The sequence below is a fragment of the Porites lutea genome, chromosome 4 (genome assembly GCF_958299795.1).
Source record: "Porites lutea chromosome 4, jaPorLute2.1, whole genome shotgun sequence".
NCBI lineage: Eukaryota > Metazoa > Cnidaria > Anthozoa > Scleractinia > Poritidae > Porites > Porites lutea.
This window is the reverse complement of record NC_133204.1, coordinates 82,032-105,256: the sequence shown is the minus strand read 5'-3', so window position 1 is coordinate 105,256 and position 23,225 is coordinate 82,032. Positions and strand designations below refer to the sequence as shown.

Sequence of the window (23,225 nt, the reverse complement as noted above, 5' to 3'; positions counted from 1 at the left end):
TTTTATCACCAGTAGAATAGATTATTGTAACAGTCTACTATATGGCCTCCCGAATTCACATATCATGAAACTCCAACGGATACAGAATGCCGCGGCTCGGTTGGTCATCGGAACACCTAGATTCTGCCATGTTACACCATTGACTTTTTACCTTCATTGGCTTCCAATAAGTTACCGTATAAAGTTTAAGATTCTACTTTTGACATTTAAGTGCTTATATGGTCAAGCTCCTAATTATCTAATTGATTTCATTACTATCAAAAAGCAATCCAGGTACTCTCTAAGGTCAAATGAGTCTATATTCCTCGAGTTACAAGGCATTAAGACCCCTCCAACTCTTGGCGATCGCGCATTCCAGTCAGCTGCACCTTATCTCTGGAATGCATTACCTTCGGCAATTCGCAACATGAAGACATTGGACACTTTTAAGACTGCCGTTAAAACTCATGTTTTCAATTTAGCTTTTAAATAGATTTAATTGTTGGCTTTTATAATAGGGTATTATTATTATTATTATTATTATTATTATTATTATTATTATGTATTTATTTATTTATTTATTTTTTATTTATAGTTTTTAATACTTTTTATTGTAGTTTTTGATTTTTCTCATGCTTTAGTCACCTTTAACATAAATTTAATACAACAATATTGTAAAGCGCAACCGAATATATTCATATGGAGGTTTGCGCTATATAAATGTAAATTATTATTATTAATTATTAAAACTTGACTTCTATGGCCTAAGGGGTATTGCCAAGGACTGGTTTCCTTCATATCTTACTAATCGCCAACAACTTGTTACTGTTAATAGCATAGAGTCTGACCTTACTAGTATATCCTGTGGTATACCTCGGTCCAATTCTTTTTTTATTATATATTAATGACTTTCATCTTTTTCCAACACTCTTTGACTTCTACCTTTTTGCTGATGATGCTGATCTCTTTTGTAGACACAAAGACATAAATATTCTAAAACAAAATATAAATACTGAACTAAACAATGTTTGTATGTGGCTTCGTTCTAACAAGCTTTCATTAAATATACAGAAATAAAGTATTGTTATCTTCCATCCTGCACAAAAAAAGATTTTCAGTGATTTCCAGTTAATCTTAGAAAACAAGTGCTTAAATCAGGAAAAGTGTATAAAATATCTTGCTGTCTTCATTGACTCAAGTTTGTCATGGAAATCTCAGATTCAATATGTATTAACCAAAATAAAGAGAAGTGTTGGAATATTATCCAACCTCTACTATGCTTTAATTTATCCTTTTTTGATTTATGGAATAATTGCGTGGAGCAACACTTATTTAACAACTCCCCAACCTCTTTTTATTTTACAGAAAAGAGCTATTCGCCTTATGACATTTACAAGTTTTCATGAACACTCGAGTCCTATATTTAGAAAATTGAACATAATCAAGCTGGATGATTTGATATCATATCATGTTGCAGTTTTTATGTACGATTCAACAATTCCTTATTACCTTCCGCTTTTGATGTACTTTTCTCTAAAGTAAGTGAGATCCATCATTACAATACACGATCTACAGCTAAACAGTCATATTACCTTCCCAAAGCTAGAACTAATTATGGAAAATTTAATATTAGATTTCAAGGACCAAAGATCTGGAACTCAATTGTTGATAAGATTAAAGCTGTTTCTCTTTCTCAATTTAAATCAAAATTAAAACAACATTATCTTTCGCTGTACTAATGTTGCCAATTATCTTGTACTTCGTAACTTCCGTCCTACTTTTTCGCTCTTCTTAAGGTAATACGTGTTAGTGTATGTGTATATCTGTGTGTTTGTGTGTATACAGTCTGATATGTTACCATATTGTACCCCGCACAATAAACTTATTTAAATTATCTTTACTGAATCTGGCTTCTTGGCATTTTTAACTCATTAGTTATTTCAGGAAGTCAGTACCCTTTTTAGTTAATTGATTAATTTAACAACTTGTAAATAGCTATAATATTCTACTCTGGGTACAGTAAATTGTTGTTGTTGTCAGGTCTATCTCAAGGAAACGAGTAACTATTGAAGTCCCCAGGGCTTGGAGAGTTTTAATTGCCTTCTTTCACGCACCGTTAGTCAGATAATTATGCGATTTAACAAGCCCGCCGTTGCATATAAATTAGTTTAGCTCTGCAGAAAAAACCCCAAGGAAGAACCTTGACATATTATTATAAAAACACAAAACAATAAAACACTTAACAAGGATCAAAAGAAGCATTATCAAAATAGCGCACGCGGTTATTACGCTGGGAAAGTGAAGAGTTTAAAACCACGTAAAAAATAATGTTGTACAGTGGAGAACCAAAAAATGATGAAGGATACATACTGGCTATTGTGAAAGCATTTGTTAGCCAGGAATCATGAGTTTTGTAGTCGGTTTTGATTTAAGGCTGCTCACAATTCAATGGAACCAAAAGAATTGTTTAGGTGTACATGGAACCTCAAAAGTTAGAGTGTCGGTTAGTCGGTTTTGATTTAAGGCTGCTCACAATTCAATGGAACCAAAAGAATTGTTTAGGTGTACATGGAACCTCAAAAGTTAGAGTGTCCATGGTAAGGAATTATTATCATTTCGAGGACTTGAGATGTTGTGTTCTCGAGTAATTAGTGGACTAGCTGTGGGGCATGAGATTTGGTTTGGTTGGCTTGAACGAAGACTCTCTTCCTTTTGTAAGACCTTGATAGGGATAAACCATACAAAAGCCAATGATGCTAGTGTGAAATTTCAGCGCACGACTTAACTTTGACTTTTTGGTAAGTCAAGCGACATCGAAAGTAATAATAAGAAAATGTTTACTTAACCTGCGAAGTACATGACACAAATACATAAGCTCAACTGAAACGACTTCCATTCATTGTTTTCAGATATATTTGATTCAGTTGTATTTGATAAATGTTGCGTCACAGTTAAGTGAATCCGTTTTCTGATATATTTGATTCAGTTGTATTTGATAAAGGTTCCCTCACAGTTTTTGGGGCCTCTTATTAGGTATGTAATGGGACCATTTTTTTTTTTTAGTAATGTTGCCTCACATTTATAGGTACGTCTTTAGTTATCTAATTTGAAGGGGCCACTTTTGGCATCCAATTTGAATATTTACCACATTCTGGATACTACCAGCCCTCTGGCGATTTTCGCGGAAATCGCCAATTTCGCCAAAATCGCCAGACTCCAAGGGGCCACTTTTGGCATCCAATTCAAATCGCCAGAGGCTGGCGATTTTTCGCCATTTCCGCCATTGCATGCATTTCTGGACATAAGTGAATACATAAGGAACTGGTCACGTTTTATGGAATTTGCTTTCTTTTCTTTTATTTAGTAAAACCGGTTCCTCAGTATAACATCCAAGTTGGGTCTGTAATAATTCACTTTTTTTCTCAAGGACAGAGGGACGGCTTTGCAAAGGTTCAATGTGATTCAAACCTGGCAGATTCTTCCAATCTAGGTTGAAATCTGTAGGCCAGTTTCGACCAAAACAAAGCACCAGTTCCCTTACGTAAAATTAGAAAAGGCAGCGTGTACTGTGATCAGTGTACTCAACCTTCATATGTGTTTCTCCTAAGGGACGCACAGTCTCCCCTTTGTATGTCAACAGCACAAGCTTTGTAGATTTCGTTTCAACACCAGGGCAGACTTCCTCACGAAAGTAATAGGGGCGAGAGATAACGCGCACCCAGTGTCTAACTACATCAGACAATCCTTGTCTTCAATCTTCACTGACACGAAATTTCAGACCTGGACATTGTATAAATAGCGTCCACCACGTACAACTCATCTTCCTCAGATAATTTTTCCTCAAGCAGCTCTTCGAAACTCATGGTATTTACTCCGCCCTTCTTACAAACTCGAGTAATATGTCCGCGTAACTTGTAATGGCGACAAACAGTATTCCTAAATTTACATTTAGATCTTACATGGTTAGAACTACCGCATGAAAAGCAAACATAAGAAGCCACCGGCTTAGATGTGGAAGAGGTCTGGAGAGGAGACGGCCGCGAAGTAGACGCAGAAGGTGACGGTAAGGCAGAACTCACTGGTTGAGGCAATTGTTGCTGTTACACTTCCAAAGTTTCTTTACCCGCCATTTCGTCGGCGATAGCCACTTGGAGAGCCTCTTGAAAGATTCGGTCTTCACTCATCAGTTTTTTGGAGTCGCATGATTCCGAATACCAAACACAAACTGGTCGCGGAGCGAGCAGTTCAGGAATTCGCCAAAAATACTAGTGGCACCCAAATGTCTTAATCGCGCATTGTAAACCGACAAGGTCCCATTTTCTTGACAACATCGATGAAATCTGTAGGATTCGGCAACTTCAAATCGCTTGGGCTTAAAATATCGTCGCAGCAGTTCACATAAAGCCTCACATATATGTTTTGTCTTTATGATTGGTAGGGCTGTACAAATCACGAAGAGTGCTGTAAGTCGTCTTACCAATTGCGGAAACTATCGCGGCGATCTTTTTTCTGATTAGCTGCCCGAATAACCGCATAAGCATCCTCAGCACATTTTCCAATATCGTTGGCTACAAAGAACTAGACAATTCTTTTAAGGTAAGCCGTTAACGTCTCAGAGAACGGACCAAATTCACAACAAAACCAAGCAACGGTGAAGCCATGGCGGGAGTCGCAAACTTTCCAGCGAACACGTGTGTGAAAGCACAAATGAAAGAAATTAAGTGAGAGAATGTCAACAGGTCTAGGAAATAGCGGAAAGTTGCCAACTGTACCCCATCATCGTCTCCAGATGTTGTAACTTGAAAGTCCAAGAACGAAATTATTAAATAAAACGAGCCATACTTAACATAGTAGTTCTAGTTCTTTCATTCCTCGTTCTCATTCTACGCAAGCGCATTGATGTACACGTAACACAACTATGAAGTTCATTATCGTAAGACAACTATCAGGAAAGAAAGTCACGATATAACATGCCGGCGACCCACGAAGTTTTAGCAGACCCTTTCTACTGAAACGGAAGGTCAGTTTTGTACAATCTTTTACTATCTAACTGGACAAGACCAAAACGAAATGACAATGAAAGAGAATCAACACTCTATATTCTTTTTAGGAAAGCTAGTTCAGTGAAGTCAATATAACGTATTATTACTTCCTCCATCATGGCAGATACTTCCTATTAATTATTTCTAAGAAAAATACAAGTACCAATATTGCGCTGTATTTGTTAGGTGGAGTGACAAGATCATGTTCCGAACTAATTTCATAAAACTTACTGCCACTGTTGATATTTGTTACTATGTTTTTCTTCTTTCACTTTCTCTTAACTCTTTTTGTTTGGGGCATGTTTGCAAATTATCACTGGCACGATTTGTGATCACAACCCTGGGCTTCTTCGCAATATAACTGCTAACAATCTAATTACCATATTGCACACGAACAAAGCGGAATACAATTTCGAATTCAATGATATATTTGATGTCTCTGATTTCAACTAGGAGAATATTTGATGAGCGTCCTTATTATCTTCGGGATGTCTGAGCAAAATAAAATTATTTTGGAGCCTTTTTAACAGCAAAGGTAATAGAGAGCATTACCAATTTTGCAACAACCGTCAGGCAAACTGTGCTCTTGCAAGCGAATAATCGAGTAAAAGTGTCATTAATATTCCTTAGAAATGGAATATCGTGAACATCTCGTTTCATCATTTGATAATTGTGTCTTCAAGAAACTACAGAATACAAAATACTGTCCTTGAATTACATGGTTGTCATTTATACTTTATCTTCTCATTTCAAAAGCCTTGAATTTAAGCGTGGTGTTCTTCACTAACATTCTAGTTTCTAAATATTATTGACTGATAGCTGGCCTCATACTAATCGTATAATTACTGTCACTTAGTGGTACATCGGCAAAAATGATAAGACGAAAAAAACAATGGCAAAAATGGGAAAATTCGAGTTCAGATTCGAGTTTAGATGCTCTATTTAATGATGCCTAGGTAATTCGTGGAGAAACAACATTATGTATTTTCCCGGGTATCAGACGTGATCAACCACTCAGTCAGTCCACATCACAAAAAAGGCCTGCCAGTTAATAACTCAATGCAACTTTAACTCTCTTTTAGTTTGATTTAGTTCCCTGAACACCATATCATGTTATATTGGTAAAGAAGAATATTGTTTATTTTACTGTTATTTTTGCGCGGGGAAACAGTATTTAGAAACTCAAAGTTATGTATATGATCCAGTTCAGTTTTTTACGAAAGTATACGAGTATAATATGAACTACTATCTCCTTTCTTAAAGAAAATATGCGTGTAATATATGAACCAGTGTTTCCTGACTGCCTTTATATGAAGAAACAAGAAATGCACCAGTATATATTATTTACTGCAAAGTTGAGTTTTGAATAAGTTATTTGAAAGCAAAACAGTCAAGTATGGGAGTGGAGGGGCGATCGTGATATTCTTACCTTGATCTGATGAAAGACCACTCCATGCATTTTCACCAGTTCGTTTGCTCCGGTTAAAGGTTCGCGGATACCTTCTACGTTCAAATCACAAGCTCTCGTAATCGTGTTGTAATTGTACGATACACACATTTCTTCAACTTGGCAGGCAAAGGTGCAGCTAATCCAGTCTTTCACAAAGAGAGTTTTTATGACATAATTTTCGAGGTAACTGTTCCCTTTAGTAAGTGAAAATCCGGTCGCAAATGGCATTGCGATGAAAAATGTCACTAAAGTAAAAAAAATAAGGCATGATGATGCAACATGTTCCATTTCGTGTACCTGTCTCCAGATTCGTCTGCTTGATTTTAAGTATATTAGTCAAGAGACCTTGTACATAGCAGTTTTAACTCTTAACTTGCACAGTAAAGATAAATCAAACGCTTCTTATGCCAGCGAAGAGTTTCTCACTAGAGCCAGTAATTGACATATCATCAAGATAGGCAGACAGCTGACATTCTAGCTTTCATTATTTCAGCAATTTCAATAGACCTGTCTTCAAGAAAAACAGCTAAGAATAATTACTGACAGAAAGTGCAAACAACGAGCTCAAATTCTCTGTTTACACTAAACAATTGCCCACAGTCGTCGACTCAAATTCTACTTATGATGCAGGTAATATCAACAACTGGTCGCCTGCTGAATGTTGCTTATAGTATTAAGGCTTCCCTACAACATTCTACGCGAATTGTTGAGCTTTCATTGGATGCAAACAGTTTTAATAACTTATTCATATTGTTTCGGGAAATTCTTCGTATTTATTGCCTTCCTTTTGTATTTGATCAGGTGTCTTTACTATATATACCAAAGTGGCACACAAACTCACGTGCATGATAAAGGTGGGTCGATTTAATTTCAATTGCAACTGACGTCCCAAGCCCATTAAAATTTACATTTACACGACAAACTTTACGAAATATTTTAAAAATTGAAATTTTTTGTCACTTTTCTTCTCCTCTGGGTTATATTTTGAATAAAATATTAATATAAATTGGCTGTTGTACAAGTTATATTGCTACAGTTTACTGTAAACAGGTAATGTTCTCTTCTTTATGAAAAAATTGTCGTAAACCGCTTTATTCTTAAATTGCCAAAATAATTTTTTGCGAACTCGTGTTTTAGAGCTGAAAATCTGTTCATAAATTGGCTCTAAGAAAAGAAACTCTCATCGCTGGAGCACGTGCTTAAAGACGACAGAAAAGTTGGAGACAGAAAATATTTTCTTTTATATGAAACTCGCAATATACAAGGTTATAAACGATATAGCTCGGCACACACTACAATCATGGACAAAAATACCTGAGACAGTAGCGCAATATTCGTATTTTTCTGTCATTCTGGATTCCCTCGTAAAACAGTTCATCCTTTTCGAAATTTTCTCGCAGTTCTCCCTACCCCCACCCTTTGCAAAGTTGAAACTCGGAAAAAATTCTGGATACACGCGTCCAACATTGTTTGTGGGCTGAGGGGAGGGGTTGGGCCTGTGTGAATTGGAAAACGCCCAGAAATGCAAGTGTCCCTAGACTTTTGTCCATGATTGTTAAGGTGACTCGACCCAGCTTTTTTGGGGGGGTACCATCCTTCTTTGAAGCTCTCTGGTATCCCCACCTTTACTTTTATCGTAAGTCCAACACATAGAATGGATAACATATAGATCAATCTACAATATAACATAAAATTTTTAGCGATCGGAGTAAATGTCACGTGGTTATAATGCCACGCCCCTTTCAGGTCTTAGTCGAAAATCTGCTGTTGCCGGCATTTTTTCGTGAAAATCTCTCGGCTACACATAGTGCGCATTAGTGCCTGGCGCTGAACAGAGTTTCACCAAAATCACAAAGGCCCAATTCGAGAAATTCAGCGGTTTCCAAATTTAGGTCATAATTTATGCGAAAATGATAAGCAAACTTTACACGATTATATCTAATAAACTATGAGACTTATCCCTTTATTTTGGGCATCGTTATAACAGATGGGTCCTTGCAAGTCAGCAAAAAGCTTTAGGGCCTTGTAAATGCGCGTGATTTCGAGCAAAGCAAACATATAGAAATTATAGTTTTCGCTATTTGTTGACGTTTGTCAGCGTTTAAGAGTCCTTCTCACGAAAAAGGTATTTTCTTAAAAATTCGTAGCTTTTTTCCCTTCAAATTTTTTCAGGGCCACAATTGATTAACCAACTACCAGGATTCTGAATTTGATGGTCATTAAAAAACTGTGACATTATCTTCTATAAGTCCAAACTTGAGTGAACATTGAAGATTTTTAGCGTCTTGGCTGAGTTTGTGCTTTGGGAGTTGTCTATTGTTTCTAGTCTTTCATTATACAGCATTCTTGTTCAGCGAAAACTATAATTTCTATCTGTTTGCTTGGCTCGAAATCGCGCGCATTTACAAGGCCCTAAAGCGTTTTGCTGACTTGCAAGGACCCATCTGTTATAACCATGCCCAAAATAAAGGGATGAATCTCATAGTTTATTAGATATAATCGTGTAAAGTTTGCTTATCATTTTCGCATAAATTATGACCTAAATTTGGAAACCGCTCAATTTCTCGAATTGGGTCTTTGCGATTTTGGTGAAACTCTGTTCAGCGCAAGGCACTAATGCCGAGAGATTTTCACGAGAAAATGCCGGCACAGCAGATTTTCGACTAAGACCTGAAAGGGGCGTGGCATTATAACCACGTGACATTTACTCCGATCGCTAAAAATTTTATGTTATATTGTAGATTGATCTATATGTTATCCATTCTATGTGTTGGACTTACGATAAAAGTAAAGGTGGGGATACCAGAGAGCTTCAAAGTAGGATGGTACCCCCCCAAAAAAGCTGGGTCGAGTCACCTTAAAGATACATGAAATAAATCATATATCATTATTAAATTTTTTTCAGGCCTCTTTACGCATAAATTGCGTTCACTGCGACGATCATTTCTTCATTTTCATTTCATTTCCGCAGTTCCTATATGATTTATTTCATATATCATTAACACTCATTTCTTTCACGGGAACATATGAACCCACAATTGACCTGCTCCCAACGTCAATGGCTTCATAGCTCAGTTGGTAGAGCATCGCACCGGTATCGCGAAATCACGGGTTCAAACCCCTTTGAAGTCATGAATTTTTTTCAGGCTTCTTTTCGCAATTGCATAAATTGCGTTCACTGCGACGATCATTTCTTCATTTTCACTTTTGTCCTTGACTGTTTGAAAAAGAGGTGGGAGGAAAAAAATCAATTTTGAGTGGTTTTCAAGCCTGTAAAAGAGTTTTTTCGGGACTCTGATGAAAGATGGTAATAGAAAAAAGCAACGAATTACTAACATTATGGTGTACAGGGTAAGAATTTTGGCAGGCCAAAGAGCTACTGAGAGTCGTGGATAGACGACAAAGCAAGAGGTCATTGTTGCTTACAGATGTCAACATTACAGTCGCCAGACGTACTAAATATGAGCACGAATGTAAAATAATTCAGTAGGCTTGGTAGAGAAACTAACAACGTTTTCCTAAAGATAGAACGGCTGTAAAAAAAATTAAGAGATGTGAATAGCCGTCCCTGTCACTTGTACAACACTAATATACGACAATGTAATTGTGATGTAAGATAAAAGCGGTTGTTTCATAATACGCCTGGTTCATGGCAAAACAGTTTTCGCTTACTTCACGAGAACTGTACCGGATCAATTTTTTTTTTGGCAGTGTTGCTAAAGAACAAAAAGTTTTATTTGCATTTCGCTTTAGAATAATTATAGTTACAGCAGGTAGTTTTAGTCTAACGGTCAATTAAATGCAGTGTAATAAAAGGAAAACTGAAAATGCATTACCGGTAAGGAAATGCCTAGGATCTAAATAAACCGTTAGGTTTCCGAGTTAGATACTAGTCTTGTATTGTTACAATTTAATATGTAGACATCAAGAGCAAAACACGCCAACATTGACAAACACAGCTATAAATGACCCCCAGTCAAAGAGTACAATAGCTAAATAAGAAGTTGTATGCGACTATTAACTCTGACAGTAAATTTTCTTTACTAATAAATAATGTTTTACTTTCTTACGAAAATTGAGGTGTTTTACGCGCGTTCAAAAAAAGAAGAAAGGACCTTAAATTACATTTGAATAGTCGCACGATATCTCCAGAATGTCCACAAGCTCAATTTTAGACAGTCTCGAAGTGCGCAAACAAGAAATTTTTATATTTAATTCGAACCCATTTTTGGTAACCTTTTAAAGGAAACTCTTTTCGGGCTTACTACGCTAAGTGCAAATTTTGGGTTACGCGCATCCAGGAAAAGCGGAACAAACCTTTAATTACATTTAAATATTCGCAGAATATGTCCACAATGTCGTCAAGCTCGTTTTTAGACAGTTTTCAAGTGCGCGAACAAGAAATTTCATGTTTAGTCTAAACCGACTTTTGGAAATATTTTCTAGCAAAGTCTTTTTGGGCCTCTTTCGCAAAGTTCAAACGTTTGATTACGCCCTTCTGGAAAAAAGAGACAAAGCCTTTATTTACATTCAAGTAGTCGCTGAAGTTGTCCAGAATGTCACCAAAACCATTGTTAGAAAGTTTCAAAGAGCGCAAAAAGATGTTTTCATGTTTAATCTAAACCGACTTTTGGTAATATTTTCTAGGAAAGTCTTTTTGGGCCTGTTCTCCTAAGTTCAAACTTTGGATTACGCGCATCCAAAAAAAAAAACAAAGAAAGGACCTTAAATTACATTTGAATAGTCGCACAATATCTACAGAATGTCCACAAGCTCAATTGTAGACAGTCTCGAAGTGCGTAAACAAGAAATTTTGATGTTTAATCCGAACCCATTTTTGGTAACCTTTTAAAGAAAACTCTTTTTAGGCTCACTACGCTAAGTGCAATTTTGGATTACACGCATCCAGGAAAAGCGGAAAAAACGTTAATTACATTTAAATAGTTGCAAGATATGTCCAGAATTCCACCAAGCTCGTTTTTAAACAGTTTTGAAGTACGCAAACAAGAAATTTCCATGTTTAATCCGAACCCCTTTTTGATAACATTTTGAGGAAAACTCTTTTTTGGCTTACTACGCTAAGTGCAAATTTTGAGTTACGCGAATCCAGGAAAAGCGGAACAAACCCTCAATTACATTTAAATAGTCAAAGAATATGTCCACAATGTCGTCAAGCTCGTTTGTAGACAGTTTTCAAGCGCGCAAAAGAGAAATTTTCATGTTTAGTCTAAACCGACTTTTGGAAATATTTTCTAGCAAAGTCGTTTTGGGCCTTTTTCGCTTAGTTCAAGTTTTTGATTACGCCATCCGGAAAAAAGAGATAAAGCCTTCAATTACATTTAAATAGTCACGGAATTTGTCCAGAATGTCGCCCAAGCCATTGTTAGGTAGTTTTAAAGTGCGCAAAGAAGATGTTTTCATGTTTAATCTAAACCCACTTTTCGAAGTATTTTCTAACAAAGTCTTTTTGGGCCTTTTTCGCAAAGTTCAAATTTTTGATTACGCCCATCCGGAAAAAAGAGATAAAACCTTTAATTACATCTAAATAGTCGCGGAATTCGTCCAGAATGTCCACAAGCTCAATTTTAGACAGTCTTGAAGTGCGCAAACAAGAAATTTTCATGTTTGATCCGAACCAATGTTTGGTAACAGTTTAAGGGAAACTCTTTTTGGGCTTACTACGCCAAGTGTAAATTTTGGGTTACGTGCATCCAGGAAAAGCGGGAAAACCTTTAATTACATTTAAATGGTCGCAAAATATGTTCAGAATACCACCAAGCTCATTACTAGACAGTTTTGAAGTGCGCAAACAATAAATTTTCATATTTAATCCGAAACCATTTTTCGTAACATTGCAAGGGAAACTCTTTTTTCGGCTCACTACGCTAAGTGCAAATTTTTGGTTCCTCGCATCCAGGAAAAACGGTAAAAACCTTTAAGTACATTTAAATAGTCGCAAATATGTCCAGAATGCCACAAACTTGTTTTAATCAGTTTTGAAGTGCGCAAACAACAAATTTTCATGTTTAATCCGAAACCTTTTTAATTACGTCTTAAGGGAAACTGTTTTTAGGCCCACTACGCTAAGTGCAAATTTTTAGTTACTCGCATCAAGGACGAGTGGTAAAAACCTTTAAGAGCGACGGTCAGAAAATATCGACCATTGAGTGGCAAGAGTTGAAAAATCGATTTCCTTCATTTTTTGTCCATAAATAGCTTTTAGGTAGATAAGTAATTTGATGTTAGGCTTTTATTTTCGAGAAAAGTACGAATATCAGTTTTCATGGTCGGAGTCTGAAAATGGCCGTATTTTCAACCCGAAATTTGGTAACATGAACTCTCCTTGCGTTCGCAAATAAAGCCGCAAGGAGAAATTTGGACACTTTCCATCAACAGAACAACTCTTCTTCTTTCACAAGAAGATATTTCCAAAGCAATATCGAGACTCGTTGAACTGACATAATTCAAAAACGAACAACAGGTTTTTACGGTCACAAAAACTTTAATTTAGTAGTTGTTTTCTGCGGCATTATTCTTCATGTGGTATAGCTCCAAATTTTCCCAGTCCTCGTTTATTCAGACATTTAGACATTTATCTAAAGCATAACTGAGAATTGGCTTGGGTTCCTGAAGACAGCCTCCAAACGAAAGTATCGAAGTCCGGTAAATAATAGCGAAGCGTGAGCAAAGTAACTTACCGTAGAATTCCGAAAATAAGCCCCGGGGCTTATATTTTTCAAAGGCCCTTTTTGAGGGGCCTATTTTTGGAGGGGCTTATATTCGGAGAGGCTTATCTATGGAGGGAAATTTGCGTTTCAAAATCGATTGGGCTGGCCTTATAGTTGGAAGGAAATTGACCGTTTTTGCTTTATTTTAGTTTGTATTTGAGGGCAATTTCCAAGTACAAACCCCCGGGGGGCTTATATTCGGAGGGGCGATTTAACGGAGGGTTTTTTGCGTTACGAGTTTGGGGGGCTTATATTTGGAGGGGCCTATACATAGAGGGCCTTATTTTCCGAATTTTACGGTATGTAACGGCTCCAAGTTTCCTCGATCGTAAAGTAACAAGTCGAAATATCTTCCTGTTCTGTCATCCTTAGCGAATTACCATTGTTCAGTCCTTATTTTTTGATAAAAAGTGAGTACCAAAATACTAACGCGTTTGATATTTTCATTCTTCAAAATACTGTCGGTATTGAAAATGTTCCTCTTTCAAGAATTGCAATGCGTTACTACCATGATTCCGTGACTGTCATTTTGACGGCTTCGTGTCTTCAAACGTACGTTATGTCACGTGCAGTCACGGAACAGATTGTCACGCAGAGTGGCCGGCTGGTAGAGTTCACTGTTTGAAAAAGGGCTAAAATTGACCCAGTTTCTACGGTGGCCCACAACTGTCACATCAAATACAAATTACTCACATCAAATACAAATTACTCACATCAAATACAAATTACTCACATCAAATACAAATTACTCACATCAAATACAAATTACTCACATCAAATACAAATTACTCACATCAAATACAAATTATCCACATCAAATACAATTGCTCACATCAAAAACAAATTGCTCACATCAAAAACAAATTGCTCACATCAAAAACAAATTGCTCACATCAAAAACAAATTGCTCACATCAAATACAAATTACTCACATCAAATACAAAATCCTGACATCAAATACAAATTGCTCACATCAAATACAAATTGCTCACATCAAAAACAAATTGCTCACATCAAATACAAATTACTCACATCAAATACAAATTACTCACATCAAATACAAATTACTCACATCAAATACAAATTACTCACATCAAATACAAATTACTCACATCAAATACAAAATCCTGACATCAAATACAAATTGCTCACATCAAAAACAAATTGCTCACATCAAAAACAAATTGCTCACATCAAATACAAATTACTCACATCAAATACAAAATCCTGACATCAAATACAAATTGCTCACATCAAAAACAAATTGCTCACATCAAATACAAATTACTCACATCAAATACAAAATCCTGACATCAAATACAAATTGCTCACATCAAAAACAAGATTAAACGGTCAGCGGTCGGAGAACGAAAACTATGTCCAGTTTTCACTCGGCCTTGACCCGACCGCCATTTTCTTCCTGCACATGGTATTGTCGTCGGGATGTTTTGCAGCAACTGCGGAAGAAATGTCGACAATTGCAACTTTTGTAGCAACTGCGGGAAAGGTAAGTTAAAGCTGTAAACTAGTGGCGAACGACCAATTAAGGTCTACGAAGAGTTGACTTTGTAACTCAAATCAGAGGCTCGCTCATTACACTTACCAAACCCCAGACCTTTAATAGTACACGTTTTATTTCGTCTCTCGCCTGCGGGCATCACACCTGATTCGTGACCGTGAGTTACTGTAGCCTATCTTCCCCATTTTATATAAGATTAAAGTGTGACTGGTCAGGTCATATTCGGCAGGAAATCTTCCAACTCCCAGGATGAAAATCTTAAGCACTTGACACTGAAAAACACGTGTCGGGTTGGCTGGTATGGAAGTATAGAGATCCTTGACTGGGCAATTCTATTTAATATGCACACCCACTCGCCCCCCTTTTGAGGGACCGGGATTTTGGGGGCGGAGGGAGGGGTCTTTGACAGTTGATTTCTGAAGGGCCAGCGAAGTCTGTGCCTTTTATCTCTTGAAAACAACTGCAGTTTTTGTGAGGGGAAAATGGGTCAGCACTTTCATATTTCTTTTCTGTAGAGGTAAGATGAAAAATTACCTGAATGGGTAAAATAAAAGTGCCTCATTAGGAGGGGGGAGGGTGCAGATATTAAGTGAAATGGCCCAATCCGGTGGGTGCTGGCTATGACTTGGCTTCAAGGAAATCTGGACAGAGCAGCTTGAAGATAGCTTTGCTGTCAAAGTCTGAACAGTTAAGATATGATCTTTGGACTAATTACTAAAGAAAACCTGTTGTTAAGACGTGCAATTATTCTTGGTAGGCAAGTAATTTATGAAAGTCGCTCTTTACATGTAAAAGCCACCTTTATAGCACTGTTGAAAACCAGAATATGCTTCACATATCAAATTGAAAGTCTCACAGCAACAAAAGTCAGACAGTAATTCATAAGGAAAAGTGGCAAGAACTACTTCCAATCATCGATACGAGTTAAAATGCTAAAAAGTGTTATCTCCAATGCTGTAGACAAGCACTTTTTGTTGTATGTCTTTAAATTTACATCTGTAATATAAGCTGTTTACATTGAAGTGTGTACATTTATGTATGTTTGTACTGTACTGGAAATAAATAACAATAATCTTTAGATTTTTGGGCTTTGCTGTAAAATACTACTAATATCTCATATTAATGATTGATTCATTCACTTATTGAGGACAAATCAGCAACCCTTTTTTTTTGTTTTAATTGTATCAGAAGTTAGCCAATCATCAGACAGCTCAGAAGGTGACTGTGAATGGGATGGCAGCTTTGATCAAGATGAGGAAGAAATTCTGAAGTACTACTTTTATCGTGGGTTTAGCTACCAAGAAATCCTCTGTTTCCTTAGTGATCGTCATCGGTGTCAAATAAGTTATAGTACTCTTTTAAGAAAGTTGAAGAAATATCGTTTGTTTAGGCGTGGTGTTACGAAACAAGAATCATTCAGTGATACCTTTTTGAAGGTACAGGGGCGCATCAGTGAACTTATTAATGGTCCTTGCTCAGCACTTGGGTATCGTGCAATTTGGCACACTCTGGAAATGGAAGGACTCCGCATTCCCAGAGTAATTGTTCAAGATCTTTTAAAGGAGATGGATCCTGAAGGATCTGAACTGAGAAGAAAGCATCGCTTAAAAAGAAGAGTATATCAGAATCCTGGACCTAACTATTCCTGGCATATCGATGGATATGACAAACTTAAGTGTTGGGGCTTTCCTATCCATGGTGCGATTGATGGATTTAGCCGGAGGATTTTGTGGTTGGAAATTACTCGTTCCAATAACTCACCAAACAAAATAGCCACTTTTTACGCCAGAACAGTTGCAGAATTGGAGGGTTGTCCTGTAGAACTGATCACAGATTTAGGCACTGAAAATGGACTGGCAGCAGCTATGCAATCTTTCTTTCGTGATAACCCTGAAGCACATCGATACGTCTCTTCCCCAAGGAATCAGAGAATTGAGGGCTGGTGGTCATATTATTCAAAGAATCGTTGCATATGGTGGAGGAATTGTTTTAGTGATTTAGAGTTTCAGGGTATTGTCGACACCACATCTGAGATAAGTCTGGAATGCCTTTGGTATTGTTTTAACAAAGTACTTCAAAAAGAGCTTGATTCTGTGAAAGAGCACTGGAACACACACAGAATTCGAAAGTCAAGAAATGACACTGTACGAGGACGTCCTGACTCGCTTTTCTTCTTGCCTGACCTTCATGGTGCAAAGGACTGCCTAGTTGATGTACCTGCTGCTGAAATTGAATTTGGCACACAGCATATAACTGAAGAGTTAGATGGCACTGACAATGAACATCAGGAGTACTTTGATTATGCTAGAGTTAGTCTTTCAATGCCTTTGCCAGACAATTGGGAAGAAGCACTTCAACTGTACAAAAAATTAATGCATGCCGCCCTTCATGGGTATTCCTCATAATTTTGTCCATGTTCGTTAGGAAAACCAGGAACTTTGTGCATGTCAAAAAGGAAACAACTGTCATTTTCAGCGCAGGAATGGTACTGAACAAAGAATACTTATCGAAGTAATTGATTTCAATTAGAGCAGTTTTCAGTTCAGTATTGAAAATAATTCTGTAATAACTTAGGTTTTTTCATTACCACACCCTGTCATTGGCTAGAAAATCGTGTCACTTTCTCGACCAATCCGGCAGAAGTGAAATGAAAACCGACACAGTCGCACATGTTTTCCGGCACTTGGCGCTGGCCACATGTATTTGCTTCAAGTTCTGATTGCTTGATTCATTTGACTGGTTAATTCCCACAGTAATAACTACTTTGGTTTTGGTTTCACAACATAATAATTATTGAAAACCGTTCCATTGTGGTATTCTGTAACTGTAAATTTGATTCTGGTCTTGAAACAAAGCAATTGCAGTTGACAATGTTCGAAAGGAAAAGACTAAATCATATATGACACGGTGTGCGTGAAAGTAAAAATGAATAAAAGATCACCACTCATCCTCTATAGAAATGATAGTATTAAATTTCCAACGGTTGCACGTGTATTTGAAATTTGTGTCGTGTTGCAGAGGGGCATTTGGCAATTTTATCTGATGAGTGCTACACTAGTTGTGTACTACGAAACTAAATATTAATAAAATGCCTGGTCAAGTCTACAGTCGATTTACTCATCCTACATTATATATATACATATGCATAAATACATAAATATATAACAGGATGGGTAAATCAACTGTAGACTTGACTTGGCATTTTTTTACCATTTACTTTCGTACCACATATATATCTATATAAGGTATTGAGTCAAGTACAGTGTGTGCTGCATGTATTACATATATTTGCTTGAAGACTAGGCATCACTTTGTCAGTAATGCACTAAAATGAGCAACAATTTTTTAAGAAATTAAAAAAATACACACCTAAAGCAAGTAACTAAACAAGTTAATAAACTGCTTGGCATGAACTGTTACCCAACTGAAGCGGGCAGGGTGAACACTTTTATTGTGAGTTGACGTGAACACAGGCCCAAAAGCCTTGGACATACATAGCCAACATCACCAACACTGTTCTATTACTTTGTCCTATGATGTCAAATGAGGAAGCCAAATGGATTTGAAATCTTTACTAAACACCATTCAGCAATTTCTTTTCTGCATGTGCATTTGTTCAACATTTTGCTCAGGCCACCAAACAAATTCAATTGTTTGAACCTAAGTACCAAAAAATGCAATGAAACTTGATTCAAGGCAATGCAGCATTAAACCTTACATCATTCAACAGGGTAACAACAAAAAGAACGAAACTTTATTCCAGTGTCTGACCTTCAATAACTAACATATGTTTGCCTAGGGCAGAAACCTTTTAAATTTTGTTTCTTAACGTTTTTTTTTTTCAGTAAATCAGTCAATACTTCTGTAAGGCGGCTTAGAAAAAAAACTTAACATGGCTTGCTCACTTCAAAGTTTTCTGTTTCAATTTATAAAGAATATACTGTATCCAAGCAAGTACATAAATCGTACAGCCAAATATTAAAAACTATTAAATTGAAATTACAATAACAACACATTCTTACAGAGCCACAAAAGGGTAAAAGATGCGAGGTCAGGAAAAAACCTTTCTCTTAACCATAATATTTGTTAATGTAAATTAGATTGTTTCATTGGCAAACACAACATCTCTTCTAACAGAAGCAAAACATCCTTCACAAAGGTTTACAGTTTCTCACCGATGATCATATTTACCCTTAAATCCATTTTTGAACTCTATGCACCCACTGAGTCTAGCCCAGGAAACGTGAACAAAACAAACAAGTAACATATGGTATTAGCAAAGAGGCAATTACTTGGTTTACAAGTTCTTGAGAAGAAATTATTGCTTGATGTTGTACATGTCATTAACAACAATGACTTGTACACCATGGACCGCATCCATTGTTACTCTATACTTTTCTTCCAGTGAATTTAATTGTTTTTTGTAGTTTGAGCGTACTTGTTCTATATTGTTGTGTGCTTCATGATGTCACCTGGGACTTGGTACATGGTGCACAAGCCACAATCGCATGTACTAAGGTAGGTTGTTAGGGGGAAGAGTTATTTCATTCTACTTCATTCCTCCCTTAAAACCACTATACTTTACGCTATAGTTTATGGACCATCATCAAGCAGAGAAAGACCTTTAAAATGTAAAGAATAAAAATGCCTACTCTGCAACCACAACCTTAACCAACACAGTTGCACGTTCAATGGCATGAATATGACCATTTTATGAAACACACACAATGGACTTAGCTAGAAACCAAGAAATGCTGAAGGTCTCTACGGCCTTGAAAAAGATTGTCCCTTACAGAATGCGAGAAGGAAAGTATGGCGAAATTGTTCTGTATCGCCCATGTGACACACTGGAAGAGTTAACTCCCTTCCACATGCTGCAACACGTGGAAAACAGATAGTGTGCTTTGGGTTACGATCTAAACAATCGTGGTCAAAGTTAACAATAATTGTGAGGGGATCCCCATCAATGGGTCGGTGTCTTTGACCAGTAAGCCAACCTAAGACACCGGCCACAGAAACATCTGCTGTTTGAAATTCTTCAGCTGGCTGTTTGTCACTTTGCTGCCTTTCACTTCCCCTGTCTTCACCGTCATCATAATTCCAAGTTAGAGCCTCAGTATATCCACTGATTTTCTGCTCATCTTCCAAAGATATCAAAAAGTCTTGAAAGCAGTCCATCACAGACTCCTCAACTTCCTTTCTAGTTGATCCCTCCACAGAATAACATGATTTCATAAGGGAAAACACATAGTTTGCATCAACATCCTTTTCATGCCCCATCACAAATAGTGCCTTGCATATTTCTGGCTTTTGCCTTATGATATCAGCAAGTCCATAAAGCTCCAGTCCTCTCATGAATTCGGATAAATATAGTTGTCGTCTCGTGACAAGACTAATGAGAATGGATCCCGTGATATCATTGAGGTGCTCTTTGTCGATAACACCAGTGTAATCATGATCTACAATTGTGTCACGATGGTTATCCAAGTCATGTTGGATATTTTCAAGCATATTCTTCTCCTCTGCTGTAATGTGCTCTACATTCAAGCTCTTAAAGTCAGTTTCTGGGTTGACCATACTTTCATAAACACATCCCTGTAAGACACAAGGTGATGGACCTCCTTGAGCCAGGCTTACAGCAGCAATTTCTCCACAAGACTGGAAATATCCCTTCCGTACATTGTAGGTTGAATCCACAGGACTGCCACAGGGAAACATAATATTTCCCATGTCTGCTATAGCTTTTGCAAGGAACTCTTTAGCCATGGCCCCACTGTCTATTCCATCTTTACCCGTGAAGTGAACTCTTAAAACTTTGTCTGGCCTGGTTCTCATTGATTCACGACGCCACAGATTCAAGCATCTTGTGAAATGGGAAGCCCTTCGCACCACAATAAAGAATTGACCTGTGTCATCAACTCTTTTGCTGAGTTCCTTAACAACACTGACATGGTCAGTAAGGGTTTCTTGGGTACGTTTTTCAGCACTCTCCCTATCACGTGATTGTACTCGTAGATTATGACTGTTTTCAACAACTACCTCAACTTCTACATCTACTTGGTTCAGCTCATTATCTAATTGTCTTGCAAACTCTTCATCCAGTTTAATTTGTTCTTCAGGTATAGTAACGACTGGGACACTCTCAATCTTGGAATATTTAGGTAAACGAGCCATAATGTCACCCTCATTGTCATCAACAAGCTTGGAACATTTAGGTAGAGACACGCTGTCACCCTCACTGTCATCACCAAGCTTGGAACATTTAGGTAAACGAGACAAGCTGTCACCCTCACTGTCATCAACAAGCTTGGAACATTTAGGTAAATGAGACATGCTTTCATCCTCACTGTCATCAACAAGCTTGGAACATTTAGGTAAATGAGACATGCTTTCATCCTCACTGTCATCAACAAGCTTGGAACATCTAGGTAAACGAGACATGCTGTCATCGTCACTGTAATCACCACTCATGACAGTATTGTTGTAGTCTTCATTTGTGCACAGATATAGGTAAATTCTATTATAATCTCTACCCAATTCCTCCTGGTATCGCTTTAAGGTAAACAGTTCACTAGTCCCGGGCAAAAAAAGAACTTTCTGCCCGTCTTCATAAAGAAGTAGATAGGTTTGGTTCTCGTCATAGAAGTTACTATAAAAAGCCTTCCATTTCTCTTCAGCTTTTTGGCGAACCACTGAAGATTTTGCAGAATTTAAAATTCGCAGGGCCACCTTTTTTCCCCTCTTCGGTTTGAGAACCCTTTCTTTTTCATTCCACTCGAGCAAACCAATATAGATGAGCACTTCCTGGTCTGCCGTCGAGGTCTTTCTACCTTTAGCCTTCCCACCTTTGACTTTAGAAAACCACTGCTTGCCTTTAGCTGCCTTATACTCTGTAAATGTCTTGACAGATTTGTTGGACTTGATAGAACTTGCTTCCTGTGCACTAGAGGAGGTGCTTGGCCCTGGATTATCCTGGTTAATTCCTAAATAGGTTGAACATTCAATTGAAAGGATCAAAAACTTCTTGGAAGAAAAACAAGACTCCATACAGTTTGCAATCCAGAACCTCATCAAAGAAGACATTTACCTTTTCAAGACAGAGCGCACTCCTTTTTACAGAAACAAGATTTATAGAAACCTACTGATTATGCAATATGGTAAATAACCTAGAAAAAGACATCACGCTTTATGGTACATTTCTTTGCCAGCATTGCTTGACTACCGGGGAGCGGGGGGGGGGGGTTACTTTGGTTAATTTTTGCTGGGTATGTGCCGCTGGCCTCTCAGAGCCCCTACGCCATTATAGTCTATTCTGTGCCACTAATAGACCCCCCTGGGCCCCTCCCCTGGATCCGCCACTGCTTTACTTTTCACCTACACTAAAAGCATTCTGGTACGTTTCCTAACCGTAATTATAAAGAACTGTCTTACCCCTAAAATCAAAAAATGTGCGACCCCATTCTAGTAACTCTATTAAAAATGCGACCCCATTATAGTCATTCCAGTCGTGAAAATGCGACCCCATACAGCAGCACATCCCCATTAGCCTCTTATAAGGAAGTCCCCCACCCCTCCCCCCCCCCCCCGGGATGAGTACGACAAGAAATGTTCTGTTTCGGATCCTGTTTTAAGTTTTGAGGAGGACGCAAACAAACGAAGTCTCTCCTTTTGAACTTAATGAATTTCTTAACAATTTCACTCTGGACAGATTCACCCACATCTGGCAAACTGAGCGACCTGCAACAATCGCGAGGAGTATATTAAGTGACAATTTCGCTGCCATCGAGTCCTGAATCTTAAACTCCCTAATTTTAGTGCGGTTCCTTCGAGCAACCACTACACTAACTTTGTCTTTGTCGATCGTCACTCGTTATTATTAACTTACCTTTCCCGCAGTTGCTACAAAAGTTGCACTGGTCAACATTTCTGCCGCAGTTGCTGCAAAACATCCCGACGCGACCACAATACCACGTGCAGGACCAAAATGGCGGTCGGGTCAAGGCCGAGTGAAAACTGGACATAGTTTTCGTTCTCCGACCGCTGACCGTTTAATCTTGTTTTTGATGTGAGCAATTTGTATTTGATGTGAGTAATTTGTATTTGATGTGAGCAATTTGTATTTGATGTGAGCAATTTGTATTTGATGTGAGTAATTTGTATTTGATGTGAGTAATTTGTATTTGATGTGAGCAATTTGTTTTTGATGTGAGCAATTTGTATTTGATGTGAGCAATTTGTATTTGATGTTAGCAATTTGTATTTGATGTGAGCAATTTGTATTTGATGTCAGGATTTTGTGTTTGATGTGAGTAATTTGTATTTGATGTGAGCAATTTGTTTTTGATGTGAGCAATTTGTTTTTGATGTGAGCAATTTGTTTTTGATATGAGTAATTTGTATTTGATGTGACAGTTGTGGGCCACCGTAAGTTTCACCTTTTTACCCCACTCTTTGATTGAAAAAAGCAACTTTGCAATGGGAAACCTACAAAAAGTACGAAAACGAGC

At 37.5% G+C, this 23,225-nt stretch overlaps 3 protein-coding genes across 3 annotated transcripts in view; 1 reads left to right on the top strand and 2 right to left on the bottom strand.

Moving 5' to 3' along the window:
• The window catches only part of LOC140934933 (uncharacterized), a 33,229-nt gene extending 26,338 nt beyond the window's left edge, over positions 1–6,891 (bottom strand). The window contains exon 1 of the mRNA XM_073384488.1: positions 6,451–6,891. Within this exon, the coding sequence (XP_073240589.1) occupies positions 6,451–6,759 (309 nt within the window). The 5' untranslated portion in view covers positions 6,760–6,891. The remainder of the gene's footprint in view (positions 1–6,450) is intronic.
• A 7,409-nt stretch (positions 6,892–14,300) lies between these two features.
• On the top strand, positions 14,301–18,562 carry LOC140935064 (uncharacterized). The gene is made up of 2 exons (XM_073384599.1): positions 14,301–14,706; positions 15,907–18,562. The coding sequence occupies exons 1-2, from the start codon at positions 14,643–14,645 to the stop codon at positions 17,121–17,123; spliced, it is 1,281 nt and encodes a 426-aa protein (XP_073240700.1). The 5' UTR covers positions 14,301–14,642; the 3' UTR covers positions 17,124–18,562.
• Positions 18,563–18,648: 86 nt separating this feature from the next.
• LOC140933088 (uncharacterized) lies at positions 18,649–22,862 on the bottom strand. Its single transcript, XM_073382605.1, has 2 exons — positions 22,604–22,862; positions 18,649–21,701 (listed from the first exon to the last, which is right to left on the bottom strand). The coding sequence occupies exons 1-2, from the start codon at positions 22,737–22,739 to the stop codon at positions 19,483–19,485; spliced, it is 2,355 nt and encodes a 784-aa protein (XP_073238706.1). The 5' UTR covers positions 22,740–22,862; the 3' UTR covers positions 18,649–19,482.
• Positions 22,863–23,225: the final 363 nt, after the last annotated feature.

Excerpts from the sequence above, each read along its gene's own strand:
- LOC140935064 (XM_073384599.1), top strand. The coding sequence starts at position 14,643 with ATGTTTTGCAGCAACTGCGGAAGAAATGTCGACAATTGCAACTTTTGT. Across the intron at positions 14,707-15,906 it reads TTGTAGCAACTGCGGGAAAG|AAGTTAGCCAATCATCAGAC; the intron begins GTAAGTTAAAGC and ends TAATTGTATCAG.
- LOC140933088 (XM_073382605.1), bottom strand. The coding sequence starts at position 22,739 with ATGTCCAGTTTTCACTCGGCCTTGACCCGACCGCCATTTTGGTCCTGC. Across the intron at positions 21,702-22,603 it reads TTGTAGCAACTGCGGGAAAG|GAATTAACCAGGATAATCCA; the intron begins GTAAGTTAATAA and ends CAACCTATTTAG.